General features: G+C 38.3%; 1 protein-coding gene across 12 annotated transcripts in view; it reads right to left on the reverse strand.

Annotated features, from left to right (window-relative positions):
- Positions 1 to 15,000, reverse strand: part of LOC119574624 (chitin deacetylase 8-like) — a 111,234-nt gene that overhangs the window by 9,195 nt on the left and 87,039 nt on the right. For 3 of the 12 annotated variants that reach the window (XM_037921986.1, XM_037921984.1, XM_037921985.1), the window contains exons 5-14: positions 14,848 to 14,911; positions 14,048 to 14,161; positions 13,400 to 13,446; positions 8,013 to 8,140; positions 7,816 to 7,891; positions 7,003 to 7,188; positions 5,560 to 5,745; positions 4,327 to 4,920; positions 2,234 to 2,359; positions 1,300 to 1,389 (exon numbers count right to left, since the gene is read on the reverse strand). In XM_037921986.1, the coding sequence (XP_037777914.1) occupies positions 1,300 to 1,389; positions 2,234 to 2,359; positions 4,327 to 4,920; positions 5,560 to 5,745; positions 7,003 to 7,188; positions 7,816 to 7,891; positions 8,013 to 8,140; positions 13,400 to 13,446; positions 14,048 to 14,161; positions 14,848 to 14,911 (1,611 nt within the window). The remainder of the gene's footprint in view (positions 1 to 1,299; positions 1,390 to 2,233; positions 2,360 to 4,326; positions 4,921 to 5,559; positions 5,746 to 7,002; positions 7,189 to 7,815; positions 7,892 to 8,012; positions 8,141 to 13,399; positions 13,447 to 14,047; positions 14,162 to 14,847; positions 14,912 to 15,000) is intronic. The other 9 variants (XM_037921993.1, XM_037921994.1, XM_037921988.1 and 6 more) reach the window with 8 other exon arrangements.

Consider the following 15,000-nt stretch of genomic DNA (forward strand, 5'->3'; position numbering starts at 1 on the left):
TACGTTTCTAACACAACTGCTATCACATGCAAAATATGCACTAAAAGCAATATGCTATAAGTAACATTATTAAATCTCACCAATAGAAGCTAGCTTTTCGTCACATGTCTTGCTTAACAAAAATTAACAAAAAACATACCAACAAAATATATATATTGATTAAAAGCATATAGGTATATATGAAAATAAACATTATAAATATTTTCCAAAAAATATCATACAAAAACGATTTTTTTGTCACTTATGTCTGAAGATTTGATTAGTAAGCAAGCACAGAGCGACGCTGTAAGTGTACCCATGCACTTCTACAGTACTACTGAGAATGTATATACAAGTCAGGCCTATTATTTACACTGTGTAGGGTATGAACTGGCATTCCAAAACTTATATTGTTTATAGTGTATCATGCATTATTTTCATTCTGGGTATTTAAACCAGGGTATGGAATATTGTTTTAATCGGTTTTGCGTGTATTTTCCTATATGTTTTAGTCGTCTGTATCTGTGATTCAACGCATTTTTAAGTACTGAAACTTGAAATCAAACTGGACAGAACATTGGTGTTCACTAATGAGAATTGTACATATATAAATACGCGAATGATAACCGTGTATCCGGGATTATGAACAATTCTGATATATCTCTTTATCAGTCTACATTGCCGCGAGGTATAACGAAGTGTATACTGTTTTTCTTCTTTGTTATTTCATCTGATTATTAATGAAAAAGGAACACCACTATAGTCGGTATAAATACGCTTTTTCTGTCATCTGTCAATCAGTTAGTGTAATGTAAGGATCGGATTTCACAATGTTCATGTTATTTTTTTCGGTAAAATGTTATCGTTTTTTTTCCAGAAACAGGTGTACACATGCATGTGTAGAAAGAGATAAATATTTCCGAACATTATGCATACCAGTACCCCCTCTGTTAATTGAATATAGAACAGGAGACAATTACCTTACACAACATTCTGAAACATGCTACTAGGACGTGTATTTCATGCTCATACTAAAGGATAAAAGCATCGCGACTTGTAGTACTTAGTTATTTATACTTCTTTCTAGTTGTGCGTTAAATGGGCATCCATGTGTGCTCTTTCTATGTGCCATGAGGGGGGGAAAAAGCCATGAGGATGCCCCTCTGCGCCTAAATTCATTGAGGAGGACATGGAAGGTGCGAGAGTAAAGAAGACAAGCGGAACTAAGGGGGGAAAAAGTGGCCACGGCGCGATTAAATAATGATGATTGAAAAAAAAAATTAAAATGCGGTACTGGCTCTCTTCGCTAATAGAATTTACCTCCTAGGGGGATATTTCCAGATATCGACGGAGGACGTGGCACCTGAGGGAGCGATTTCTGACACGGGCTTCAATGTTGGACGCCTACTCCTGCAACCAAACGCCAGGGGAACTCAACAACAACACACAAAAAAAAAAAAAAAAAAAAAAAAAAAAAAAAAATCGTCGGAGATTGAAGTACTGTTTTTCTTTCCTTCTTTATTCTTGAGGTTGGGGTGGAGAGGGGGGTAAGGGGGGGTGTTTAAGAAGAGGGAGGAAAACCCAAAGGGAGACAAGCGTTTTATAGTTTATACAGCAATAGAAAGAGAGGGAGAAGGGTAGGGTTTTAAAAAATAATATGATAAAATGATTTTTATATAGAACATCGGGAGGCTCTGATTAATCACTGGTTTTATTATTAGTCACAGAGTAAGAGAACCTTTTGAGAAAAAGGAGAGTAAAAAATAAAGTAAAATTCTTGTAAACACCATGATAAAGATCAGAAATCACTGGACATTACATTGCCATTACAAACAGGAAAAATAATGTTCCTGGTAAGTTCAACGAATGGAAAAAAAGTTTTTTTTGTTCCAAAGTGAAATTAAACTCCATGCAGTGGTTAGTGTTGTCACCTGGATAGCCGGGTGACTAACCCAGAATGATAGTTTGAAGTTGTATGTAAAAGTAATTTCTTCAGACATTTAAACAAACAAATGTTACATCGATTTGCGTGACAAACAAACATGCTGTACTGATATGCATTTTGGCGAATTTCTGTTTATTCATCTTCAATTGGAATTCTCACAATTACCCGTACATATCTTATATAAAAATCTAATTTAGAAAGAGAAAAAAACTAACCGACGATATGCTGAAAAACAATAAAAAAAAACTTGTAAAATGAAATGAAATCATAGCAAGGTTTTGTAAGGTTTCTGTGATGAAGCCAACTCACCTCTTTGGTACCGAGGTGTCTACAGTCACAGGCCCACTGGATGACGAAGAGGAGGAGGAGGAGGACGAGGAACCGCGGCTGGGCGATGAAGAGGAAGAGGAAGAGGAAGTGCTTGGGCGTCTTGACCTGCTAGGACAAGGAAGGGGGTCAGTTCTCGTATTGTAGAATGCAGGTTCGAAATGACCTTAGTTTTTTTTTTAAGGGTTTTACATATAGAATTCTTGATCTTTTTTTTCAAATGCTTTCTAAATCCATGGTGTAGATTGCTGATTTTATTTATTTATTTATTTTTTTTATATATAACCGCATTGTTTTAGCTTAACATTCCATTCATAACTGTTTTGATTTGCTTACAATGGTACCTGAACCCACTGCCATATTCTTGTAAATAGTTTGACGTAAACAATGATAACAATACTAAAAAAAAACAGTAGTGGTTAAAGTGATATACAAGTTTGTTTAGTCAGAGATATTATTTCAACCCCATATTTTTTTTTCTTGGTTGTTTTTCTCTTTTTTTTTTACCACCACCATGAAAGCACTTCATTTAACTGAAAAGAAATGTATTTATGCTAATGCATGCGGTCTGACAATAATATCAGATTCATGTCTTTATGATAATTTGCCTCCCCGCTCTGCACTATGCATTGATAATGACATCTATCTGATATGCGTGTACAAATTCAAACAGTCAAGACTCACTCTTTCTCTCTCTCTCTCTCTCTCTCTTCTCTCTCTCTCTCTCTCTCTCTCTCTCTCTCTCTCTCTCTCTCTCTCTCTCTCTCTCTCAATCTCAATCTCAATCTCAATCTCTCTCTCTCTCTCTCTCTCTCTCTCTCTCTCTCTCTCTCTATATATATATATATATATATATATATATATATATATATATATATATATATATGTATATATATATATATATATATTATATATATGTATATTATACATATACATATATATCATAAAATATATATATATATATATATAATGTATATATATATAATATATACACACACATACACACACACACACACACACACACACACACACACACACACACACACACACACACACACATACACACACACACACACACACATAAATACATACACACACACACACACACACACACACTGTACATGTGGAAATGGATGTGACATAATTTCTATCAAACAGAAAAATAGAAAGCTGATCAATTATACATGTACAAACTGCATTCTTAACAGTAAATTGCAAGACATGATTTGCATGCATTGTCACATTATATGCTGTCTAATGTTACTGGATCTGCTAAACCACTCTGAAAGCCAACGCAATGTCGTCTTTTCTTCCCTTGTCACTTATTAACAAGGGAAATCGATGTGCGATCTGCTCTCGGGAAAATGTCAAGTCAGCGTCAAATGTAGCAGAGGAAAATGTTTGAAGGTTGTCGGCGAGTTGACACCGGTGCTTAGTGTCCTCGGCTGTATTCACAACAACAACCCTGTATTAAAGCTGCATAAGGGTGTTTGACCAAAGGGTCTTGGAGTATGTAGGATCGAAGCGTCCAAAAGTTCCCAGATCGAAGCTCCAGATGCGAGAACGTGTATACTATTCAAGGATTTTTTTCCATCAGATTTCCTTCCTTGTTTTGTAACTGTACACACGGGTTGTAGCATCAACATAGGCGAAAGGAGAATGGGAAATCTTCACAATCGTTCATTATCCATGGGTTAGATAATGACTCATGCCCATCGATAGGGTCGGCATGATCATTGAAATGTGGAATATTATGGAAGCGCTGGACTGCTGGACATGGAATATTTGCTTTGGAATTGTTGTCTTTATATGAAAATATTTAGACAGAGCGACAGAAAGAGAAGAATGTGGGAAATTTAGCAAACTGCATGGGATGTAAATTGCGAAAGGAGAAAACAGTCGGACCACTTGTCAAGGTTTAAATGTCTCTGTGTGAAGCTTTAAACTGTCTTAATTATCATGAGCACATGCTTCTTCAGGCCATGCATTATGTGATGACAAAACGCCATGCTGTGGGGGTAGCATGGGATGTGTTATCCCAGTTCATTTAGACAGAGACCTTTTATACAACATACCTCTGGGTACTCTTGGGGGAACTAGAGGAACTGGTACCGGAAGAGGTAGAAGAAGACTGAGAAGAGCGTTGGGAGGAGGAGGAAGAGGAGGAGGAGGAGGAGGAGGAAGTAGAAGTAGAGGGAGAGCCTCGAGACGATGACTCGGAGGCACGGAGAGTACTGGAAGCTGAGGATGACTGGGAGGAGGAGGAAGAGGAGCGGGAGAGGGTGGAGGTGAGAGGAGCTCTCGCCCTCAAGGACTGGGAGGACATCTGCTCATTGGTGGGCGCGCGGGAAATAGCCTGGGGTTTCTTGGCCGGGACCGCAGCATGGACTCGGGACGGGTGAGCTCGGATCTCGCTCCCGGAGGAGGACTGGGATTGGGATTGGGACTGGGGTTGGGATCTGGACCGGGATTGGGTTCGGGAAACGGTCTCTTCGGCACGGGGGGATTGGGGTTGCCTAAAGGACTGTTGGCGGGAGGAGTCAGAGCGGCCAGACTTTGAGACAGTAGGTGGGTCGGGGGATTCGACGCCCGAGAAGGAAAAGGAGGAGCCAGGGCGTGCAGAATCTAAGTCAAAGTCGGAAAATTCGAAGAGCTGGGTTAGACCGTCCCTGTAACAACAACACACCGTCAGCATTCTCACTGACACGTTTTTTATCGCGTTGCTGATGCATTACTGGGTTACAGTTAGAAGACTTAATATTTATGACATTTGCAAAGAGCTAGAAATATACATATTACAAACACATAAACGTGCATGCTTCATGACTGAATTATTATCATATTTACATGCTACATACGTGCTCTCAAGTGATATTTCAGCTGACACACAAACAGGGTAAATGGGGTGTATATATATACATACATATAACATAACAAAATGAAATTTGGAAAATTCATGCTACTCTTCGTTGCCACCAATAGGGATTATAAGTGTCATGCACAAATGATTAGGAACACAATTTAGAAGCTCAGTATTAAAACATTCCAGCATGCATTTAATTGCATACATCCAAGTGTGAGATAATTTGAAGGGCTGTGATAATAGGCCCCTTTGTAAATAATGTGCCTTTACACTGTACGGACCCAGGTGGAGAGTCGCATCACTAGAAATGACTTTCCATTAAGACTCGTGGCCAAATGATGTAAACCATCAAGGTGAAAAGAGGAACAGTACTTCATCTTCCCAGAAAGTCAGGTGATGCTCGACCCACACCCTAGAGCCCATGGTACTGAAGGGCGAACAGAACCTGGAGGAGGAGGAGGAGGAGGGAAGGGGCTGGCTCCTGGAGGACGACGCGGTGAGCCTGGAAGGAGAGCTCGACGCCCGGAGGGAGGAAGAAGGGGTGGGGGAGTTACTAGAGGGGAGAGAAGATCCACTTCTTGCAGTTCCTCCTCGTGAGAAAGACTTGGATCTAGAGGCAGCCACGCGACTTCTAAAAGGTTGACATCATGCTGTGAGTCGTTTTAACCCTATCTAAGGTATCTGTGATTGACTGGAAAACCTTTTTGGTGGGAATGGCTACTGAACTTGGATATGTGTATATAAATACGTACGTACATATAATGAGAGACTTACAGAAGCTTTACAAACACTGCAAAACACACCATGGATTCCCAATCAATCACCTTTATGAATCTATATTTACAAATAATGAGTAACAGGTTTTCAAAAAGGATCTACTTATAGTACACGGAGAAAACATGCGATTCGTGCGTTGATATTCACTGTGCTCAGACAAGACAATTCATGAGAGAATATCAAAAGGATGATCATAACACCGCCACAAAATGAACATTCAAAGGACTATATAGCTATCAGACTATTCTAATGAACTAAGAAGTTTATATACACATTTATACATATTTACGGTGTATACATACATACATATATGCATAAATACATACATACATACATGCATATATATATATATATATATATATATATATATATATATATATATATATATATATATATATATACATATGAATGCATGTATACACATCAGTGTGAAAGTATATACAAACACAGAATAAATGAAGAACCAGTATAGTGTAAGAGTAGGAGAGCAGTGCAGTAGTGGATGTAAGAGTCTATTCCCCGAGAGTAGCCGTGTGTAAAGCAGGGGGGAGAGGGAGAGGCACAACGCAAGCGATTTTCTAAAACCAGAGGCACAGGGAACAGAGACACAATGGCCGTGGTTGTCGTAGTTCCTTGTGCTCGAAAAATGACTTTCGCATTACACTTTTTTATTTTATTTAATAAGCGAAACACGGAAGCTTTTATTGAAGAGAGACGTAACCAAATCACCTTTTATACAGAAGAGGTTTATCTTTATTTATATTCAAGATACGATATATCTCGAAACCCCAATGGCATTCTAAGGCATACCTAAAAGCAGGAAGAATAACGATAAAGTGATAAATAAAGGAAATGAAAGAAAAAAAATAAAAAAGCAAGCCGTCTGGATAAGATTTAGTAACTATGACAATTATGGCTTAATCTGGATTAATCATGCGCTGGTTATTTGATTAATTAACTTTTAACTGCCGATTTTATGCTAAATAAACTTCAAAACAAACTCCATTTTCAACTGGAGGCTTTAGTCTGACCATGCAGCTAAAAGAGTTAAATAAAAGGCCTCTACAAAGCCGATAAACAGTAATCGTTTCTCTCGGTAACCAGCGCATACCTTTCAGGAATAGGCCTCAATTTAGGACCGGCGGTGGGAGCGGGGGTGGTGGAGGTGGTGGTTGTAGTAGTGGTAGTGCGAGGACGGGGTTTGGTTGTGGTTGTGGTTGTGGTGGTACTTGTGGTGGTGGTTGTGGTTGAACGTGGCGGAGGTCGGGTCTCAAATTCAACCGCACTTGGGACCTCTCTACGACATTCAAGCAACCAAACTCGAGATCAGTTTTATGATTTTTTTTATCTATTTATTGCTATTATTATTCTATTTTTACCATTTATTTCCAATTTTGGGGTAAAAAAGAGAAAGACGAAATGCTAACATTTAGGAATATCAAAAACATGGAGGAAGAACGGTGATTTTAGTGAAGTGAAGTCCTTAGAACAATAAAAAAGAGGAAAAAAATATTTGCCGGTTTATAGGGAATAAATCCAAGATCACTCAAAAGTATAGGCCTATCCCACAAATGCAAATATTTGAAGACTCAGAAACTCAGTTTGCAAAAGAAAATGGAGCAAATTCAAGAGAAAAATTAACACAGAAAATCTCTGCCTTTATCTTACTATGACATTTTTTTTACCATATTTACAAAACATTGATGTTAAAAAGAAGAAACCACCGTATGAACACAGATGTTTACATATTTATAACGTTTAGATTATGTGTATACATATTTATATATTTGGGTATATTTTATATGATTTTTTATGTAATACCTTCAAAAAATCCTACCAAATGTTTGAGTTACGCCTAAAAAAGCACGAATATTAAAGAAAACGGTTTGTATTTTAGCCCTAACTAAAAGAAACTTTACTCTACCTGGTTGGAGCTGCAGTTACTGGGCGTCTGACTGGAGCAGGTGTAGCAGTTGGAGCATTGTCGTAGTAATCTACGTCTTAAAGAAAAATATAAAGATAATTAGCTGAAAAAATGTGAGAATGTTATATAATACGTTCCTATTTCCTTAGATTTTTTTTCATATAAGTGCATTTCATTTCATATATTCAAATACATACCGTAAAGGTCGTAATAGTAGAAGTAATCGGCATCAGTGAAGTTAAGATCGCCGTAGAAAGTTTCATCAACGGAAGGAGTGACAGTTGGCTGAGGAGCTGGACGAGGAGCAGGAGTAGGCTGGCGTGGACTGTAATGTTATTGAGAGCTGTTATTTCTGTTTTTCCTTTAGAAATATTCGATTCAGATGGTCACACACTCAAACACAAGCACAGACAGACACACACACACACACACACACACACACACACACACACACACACACACACACACACACACACACACACACACACACAAACACACAAACAAACATACATTCAAAACAAATAAACAAACATACATACTCGAACAAAAAAGATACAGATCTACAGATACACAGACGTACTGATATTTACACATTGCTAATATTTTAAGCTTGACTATCAATATAAACGTAAGTCTAATCGACAAAGAATACAGATTTTAAGATTTTATCCACTGAGATCAATAAATCTAAATTCTAATGTTCTACAGCACACGCAAAGCATCACTACTTCACTACATGTGCAGCATATCTTAACAACACCAATATATCTACCTTCACCGGTCATGCATTGGCACAACACTGCTCGAGTCTGCTTGAAATCATGCTTTGTAATGCAATTTTCTCCCATATATAATAATGCTGAAACGAGTTTGTTTGTTTCTTTAAATTCAGATTATTAAATCCAGATTTAGTGCTGCCTCTCACAGAGAACTCTAAGCAAGATGTGGTAACTGCTGGGAAAACTATTAGAATGGAGAATCTTAAAATCTATGCCATTTTTCCCCAAGATTTTTTTTAATTGGCATTTCTAGTCTGTAGTGGATGGAGATAAATAAAATTCTGTAATTTTTTCCCCTAAGATCTTTTTTTTTTATTGGCAGCTCTAAAGTCTGTAGTGGGTGCGCATGAGCAGTGCTGCGGGATACCTGGATGATTGCTGGTCGTCGTGGGTGGGGATGTGGTTGGGTGTGGGCGGGAACGAGTCAGAGGTCTGAGGAGAACTCGCGGGCAGTCGTGAGAGTTCAGGGTGACGGGCAGTGCCAGGGATCTGAGGGGGTTTGGCTAACGAGATCACGTTTTCGGGGGACTCGGCCGAGACCACTTTCCTGAAGGGGGGGAACGTCGACCTCTGTCTGGAGAAAGGGGTCTTCGGGGTGGTGACTTTTGGGGGGCGACGGGTAAGGTGGGCAGGGGAGGAGGTGGGGCGTCGGGTGGGACGGGTCGCGGGGGTGGTAGCAACAGTAGCGGGACTGGTTGGTCTGGTGAGGGACGTTGTAGGGCGTGGGGCTAGAGTGGTAGGGCGGGGATTCGGAGTTGTGCGGATAGGGATGGTGTGGCGAGGTGCTAGCGTTGTGGGGCGGGGTGCGGGCGTGGTGTGGCGAGGGGCGAAGGTTGTGGGGCGAGGGGCGAAGGTTGTGGGGCGCGGGGCGAAGGTTGTGGGACGCGGGGCTGGTGTGGTGGAGAAAGGGCTGTGGGAATCGGGGTCGAAAGGCTGAGGGGGGAACGCGGATCCTGGCAGTGGAGGAGGGAACTGAGGATGCCCGTCGAATGGCGGGCGTGGTAGGAATTGGCTGCTTTCTGGAGGAGGGGGAGGGAATACTGGCTGCCTCTCAGGTGGAAGAGGGACTTCTGGGTCGAGGGGATGCTGAGGACTCTGCCCAGGGACAACAAAGTGCGAGGGGATTTGGGAGGGACTGGGCGGGGCAACAGGCCTGGCTTCCTCCGGCACGAAGGGCTCAGCCACGGACTCGTGGTGGAGGAACGACCCGGGGTGGGGGCGAGGCAGGAAGGCGTCCGTTTGAGGAGGGGGTCGGAAGGGGTCGACCTGGGGCCGTGGTCGGAAAGCGTCGGCTTGGGGCCTGGGGCGGAATGGGTCAACCTGGGGCCTGGGGCGGAAGGGATCGACCTGAGGTCTTGGACGAAATTGGCCTTGGGGCCGCGGCCTGGCAGGGTCAGCCTGGGGCCTGGGCACAAGGATTTGTTGCTGGGCCGGAGGCTGCCTTCCCTGGCCATTGGCAAACGGCCTCGTGTCAAAGGTCTCTCCGAAGTGGCTGAAGTGTTGGAAGTTTCCAAAGGGGTTGGCAGGGGACTGCGGGGGGAACTGGCCTGGGGGGAAGCGACTGCTCTGGGGGAAGCGAGAAAACTGCTGCGTATGGAACGTGTTGGGGGGGAAGCCCTGGTTTAAGAAACTTCCCTGAGGGAGCGACTGCCTGCGAGTTATTCCCTGGTCACGAGATTCAAGGGGAAGGGATTGGCTATTCCTGGGGGACGCTGCTGCTGCTGCGTCAGGTGAGGACTCCTGCAGGCGGTGCTGAGGTGACTCCTCCCAAAACCTTGCTGTGGCGGCAGAGGGAAAGGGATGCTCTTGGAAGGGGAGTCGGTAGTCAAAGTCGGGTGTGGAGTCGAGAACAGTCAGGTCTCGCCGGAAAAGGTGGTTTTTGCGGGCGGAGACTTCGCGTCCCGGCCACGCTTCCTCCTCGAGATCGTTGGGCGACCTTCACATAAACACCGCGTCAGGCTCAGGAACACTCGCGCACGCCCTCGGCCCGAACGCCGTGCTTAGGCCTGTGATATGCATGGCGGCCGCTTCGAGCAGGCAACAATGAGTTGTCTTGACTAACACCGTGATATGAATCACATGTGAATAATATAAAAATGTTTATTGCAGACTGACATACTGCAATTAAACCCGGAGAGAGTCCACATTGTGGCAATATGTATTTTCTATTGTTTTTATCAACTTTCAAACAGCATCATGAGCAATATTTTTCATTTTTATTGAATCTTTAATAATTCCTAAAACCGTCACTTTATGATTATTAACTATTTTACTATGACTTGAATTGATTGCACATTTTAATTGATAATGATAACAGCAACAACAACAAAAAAATCTATTCTTACAGTGTATGTTTGTATACATGAATGTAAGCATGTATGTATATAAGAATGTGTGTATATATGTGCGTATGTATTCTATACTCTTACGTACGGTATGCGTGATGGATGGTTGGATGGATGGATGGATGGATGGATGGATGGATGGATGGATGGATGGATGGATGGATGGATGGATGGATGGATGGATGGATGGATGGATGGATGGTGTTGTATATCTCAAAGTGCACGATTGCATGATTGTATGCAACATATAGCATAGACTTCGAATGGATACTTTTCTACTTTACAAATAGAGGCTACTTTTATAATACAACATCTACTACAAACACTACTACCGCCGATTCGAAAATCAGTATTACTAAATCAACTACTTGAAGGTTAATGGTAAGACTGCTAATACTAAATATTACCTCTACTAAAAATAGTGATGATAAATAGGATATTGTACATAAATAGAATATAATGATGGTGACAAATGAAGACAATACAATGATCATGATATTGATAATAACAATATTTATAATGATAGTGATAATAATATAAATGATGATACTACTACTTCTACTACTAATGATGATGATGATAATAATAATAACAATAATAATAATGATAATAATGATCACAGCAATAGTATTAAAAATAGTGATATTAACAACAATAAAAAAATTATGTTGATAATGTTGATAATAATAATAAATATAATAATAACAACCTCACAAACAACGCTGTTAATGTTGGTATCATTATCAATTTAATCAAAGGATCTCTATCCGGGTTGTATGAGATCGGATCGTATAACTTTTTAATCACAGAGGATCAAATATATCTACAAAGCATTAAACACTATTGTTGCTTGCATTTCGGGCCGAGGGTTTGCTTGAGGTACCAGCATAAAATTGTTAGTATTTTTTATGGAAAAAAGTAGTGGCAAATGATATTATTACAGGTCAAATAAAAAGGAATCATTAGTAGTCTTGAAATATAAACGTCAACTAAAGCATTGTGATAAGGTAACGTTAATCTTGTCTTTCTTACATATATATGAAGTCTTAATGACAACAAGTTCGTGATACATCAGCTGTTGTCATGGTTACTGTGTGCAGTGTGCTTCATTGTGCACGCAAATCTATCAGTACAATGCTATAACAGCAGCCTTACTTTTACTGTGAGTGATGATGAGGAAGGATAGATAAATAGAGAAGAGAAAGGTAGATAAAGGGGAGAAAAAATAAATAAAAAGAAAATTAAAATTGAAGAGACGAGTTTTCTACAAGAAATAACAATCTACGAACGATAGATAGAGTTAAATCAACATATATCTATCTATCTATCTGTCTGTCTGTCTGTTTATTTATCTATCTATTTATCTATCCGCAAATTAATTTATGTACCTATCTATCTATCTATCTAGCTAGCTATCTAATCTATCTATCTATCTATCTATCTATCAATCACTCAATCTATCTATCTATCAATTTATCTATTTATCTATATATATCTACCTATCTATCTACCTACCTACCTACCTACCTACCTATCTGCCTCTCCATCTATCTAGCTATCTATCGAAGTTTCTCTTTCTCTCTGCGCATATATACCTTCACTTTCCAATCTGGGAATTGATCTCATGTCTTTATTTACATAACTCCGGTGCACGCAACGCACCTACTAATACATAAAGGGAAAGTATGCACTGGTAGAATCTCCCGTGTATCATTATTGTACAGAAATGTATTACAAGGTTCATGAATTGGAAATGACTTAGTTATTCGAGAGCATTCATTTCTTCGGTGGATTGGAAATGAAGATAAAATATTTATGATAAAGTGTTTGTATATTTATTTGACTGTTTGTTTTTAGTCGGCCTGAGGTACTTCGTAATAATATCTATTCAATTTTGATAATTCACATTCTATGCAGCAGAGATTAGAAAATTTATTTACCACTATGCACAATCTTCTATTTAAAAAATAATAGTGAAAAAAGAAGAAAAAAGAAAACTGATCTACAATTTATTCTAATACAACTACCCTCCCCCCAATATATATATATATATATATATATATATAATATATATATATATATGTATATATATACATATATATATATATATATATATATATATATATATATATATATATATATATATATATATATGAAGAAATAAATAAGTAAATACAACTACTACTACTAATGATAATGATGATGATGATAATAACTAGAGTAATAATAATAATAACGTCAATAATAATAATAATAATAATAATAATAATAATAATAATAATAATAATAATAATAATAATAATAATAATAATAATAATAATAATTATAACAATAATTAACAATTATCTAGAGGAAAAAAACAGAGAAAAGAAAAGTAAACAAGAATACAACAAAGGGTTTTGTAGAATCCAAGACAGTTTAGCCAAGCACGTAGCATGCCTTATACCTATGGCTACTTACGGGAACACAGGAGCAGTGTTGACAAGGCGCCGGTTGGATTCCTGGACCTGGCGAGGGAGAAGATGCTTGAGAAATCTTTCTTTTTGCCATTCTGAGAGATTTTCCCGTAAAAGATGCTTGAGAAAGCTTTCTTTTTGCTATTCTGATATGTTTCCCTTTGTTGGTCAATGGAGATACGGAATAATGATTATGATGATAATAATGATGATGATAATAAACATTGGGAAGGCAAAGATAAGGGCATGGATGACAAGAACAGTAATGATAGTAGTAGTAGTAATAATGATGATGATAATGATAATGATAATGATAATGATAATAATAATAATAATAATAATTACAGAAATGATAATAATAAAAAGTAAGAACTAATATATATATATATATATATATAATATATATATATATATATATAATAATATATATATATATATGTAACACAAGAATAATGAAAATAATAATAATAATAATAATAATAATAATAATAATAATAATAATAATAATAATAATAATAATAATAATAATAATAATAATAATAATAATAATAAAAACGGATAAGAAAAAAAAACAGTAAAAAAGACCCACGAACTTAGAAAAAAGAAAGAAAAAAACCTAAAACTTAAAACTTACTTCAAACCTGGAACTTACCGCCGCGTCTGTGAAGAGATTCTGAAATCGTTGAGAAGTGATAACCTGTTGCTTTGGCTCCTGCTGTTCCCGGAAGAAGCGAGCCTGGCGATTGGCCTTGTCGCTGTTGTCGAACTGGAGGAGGAGGAACGTGGGAATGAGGATAACGAACGGGGGGGGGGGGGGGATAGGACGCACGAGAATAATGCGGGAGGGGGGGGGGGGAAATAGGACGCACGAGGATAATGCGGGAAGGGAGGAGGGGAAATGAGGAGATTGGAATGAGTGAAGGAATTACAGGGAAATATTGTGTAGAAGTGGGGTAGTGATAATAATAATAATGATAATATTACTCATGATGGTAATTATAATAATAATGATAATAATAATGATAATAATAATAATAACAATAATAATAATAATAATAATATTAATAATAATAATAATAATAATAATAATAATTATTATTATTATTGTTATTATCATTATTATCATAATTATACTAATAACACAAGAATGGAAATCAAGTCTGGGAAATACTTATTTGTTATTCTCTTTTATTTATTTATTCAACAATCACTTAATCTGTTTATTTACCCACTTATCCACGTACTTCAGTTCCTTTTCCCAGTTGTAGAAAAAAACAAAACTATTTAAAGAAAACAATAAAAAAAAACAAAAAAATAAAGAAAACAATAAAAAAATAAAGAAAACAATAAAAATAAAAAATAAAGAAAACAAACAAAATAAAGAAAACAATTCAAAGAAAACAAACGACAAAAACAAACAGATAAACAAACAGTTAAATCAATAAAACTCACAGCATTAGAAGCTCGCAGACTCTGGGATGACCGGAGGCTGTTGTCGAGACGGTCATCGAAGCTGCTGAGAAATGAGGGATAATGGTGAGAGGAGGTAATTAGGAGGAAAATGAGGAGGTGAGGTGATAAAAAGGAAAAAGATAAAATCAGGTG

The sequence above is a fragment of the Penaeus monodon genome, chromosome 6, assembly GCF_015228065.2.
Source record: "Penaeus monodon isolate SGIC_2016 chromosome 6, NSTDA_Pmon_1, whole genome shotgun sequence".
NCBI classification, from domain to species: Eukaryota; Metazoa; Arthropoda; class Malacostraca; order Decapoda; family Penaeidae; genus Penaeus; species Penaeus monodon.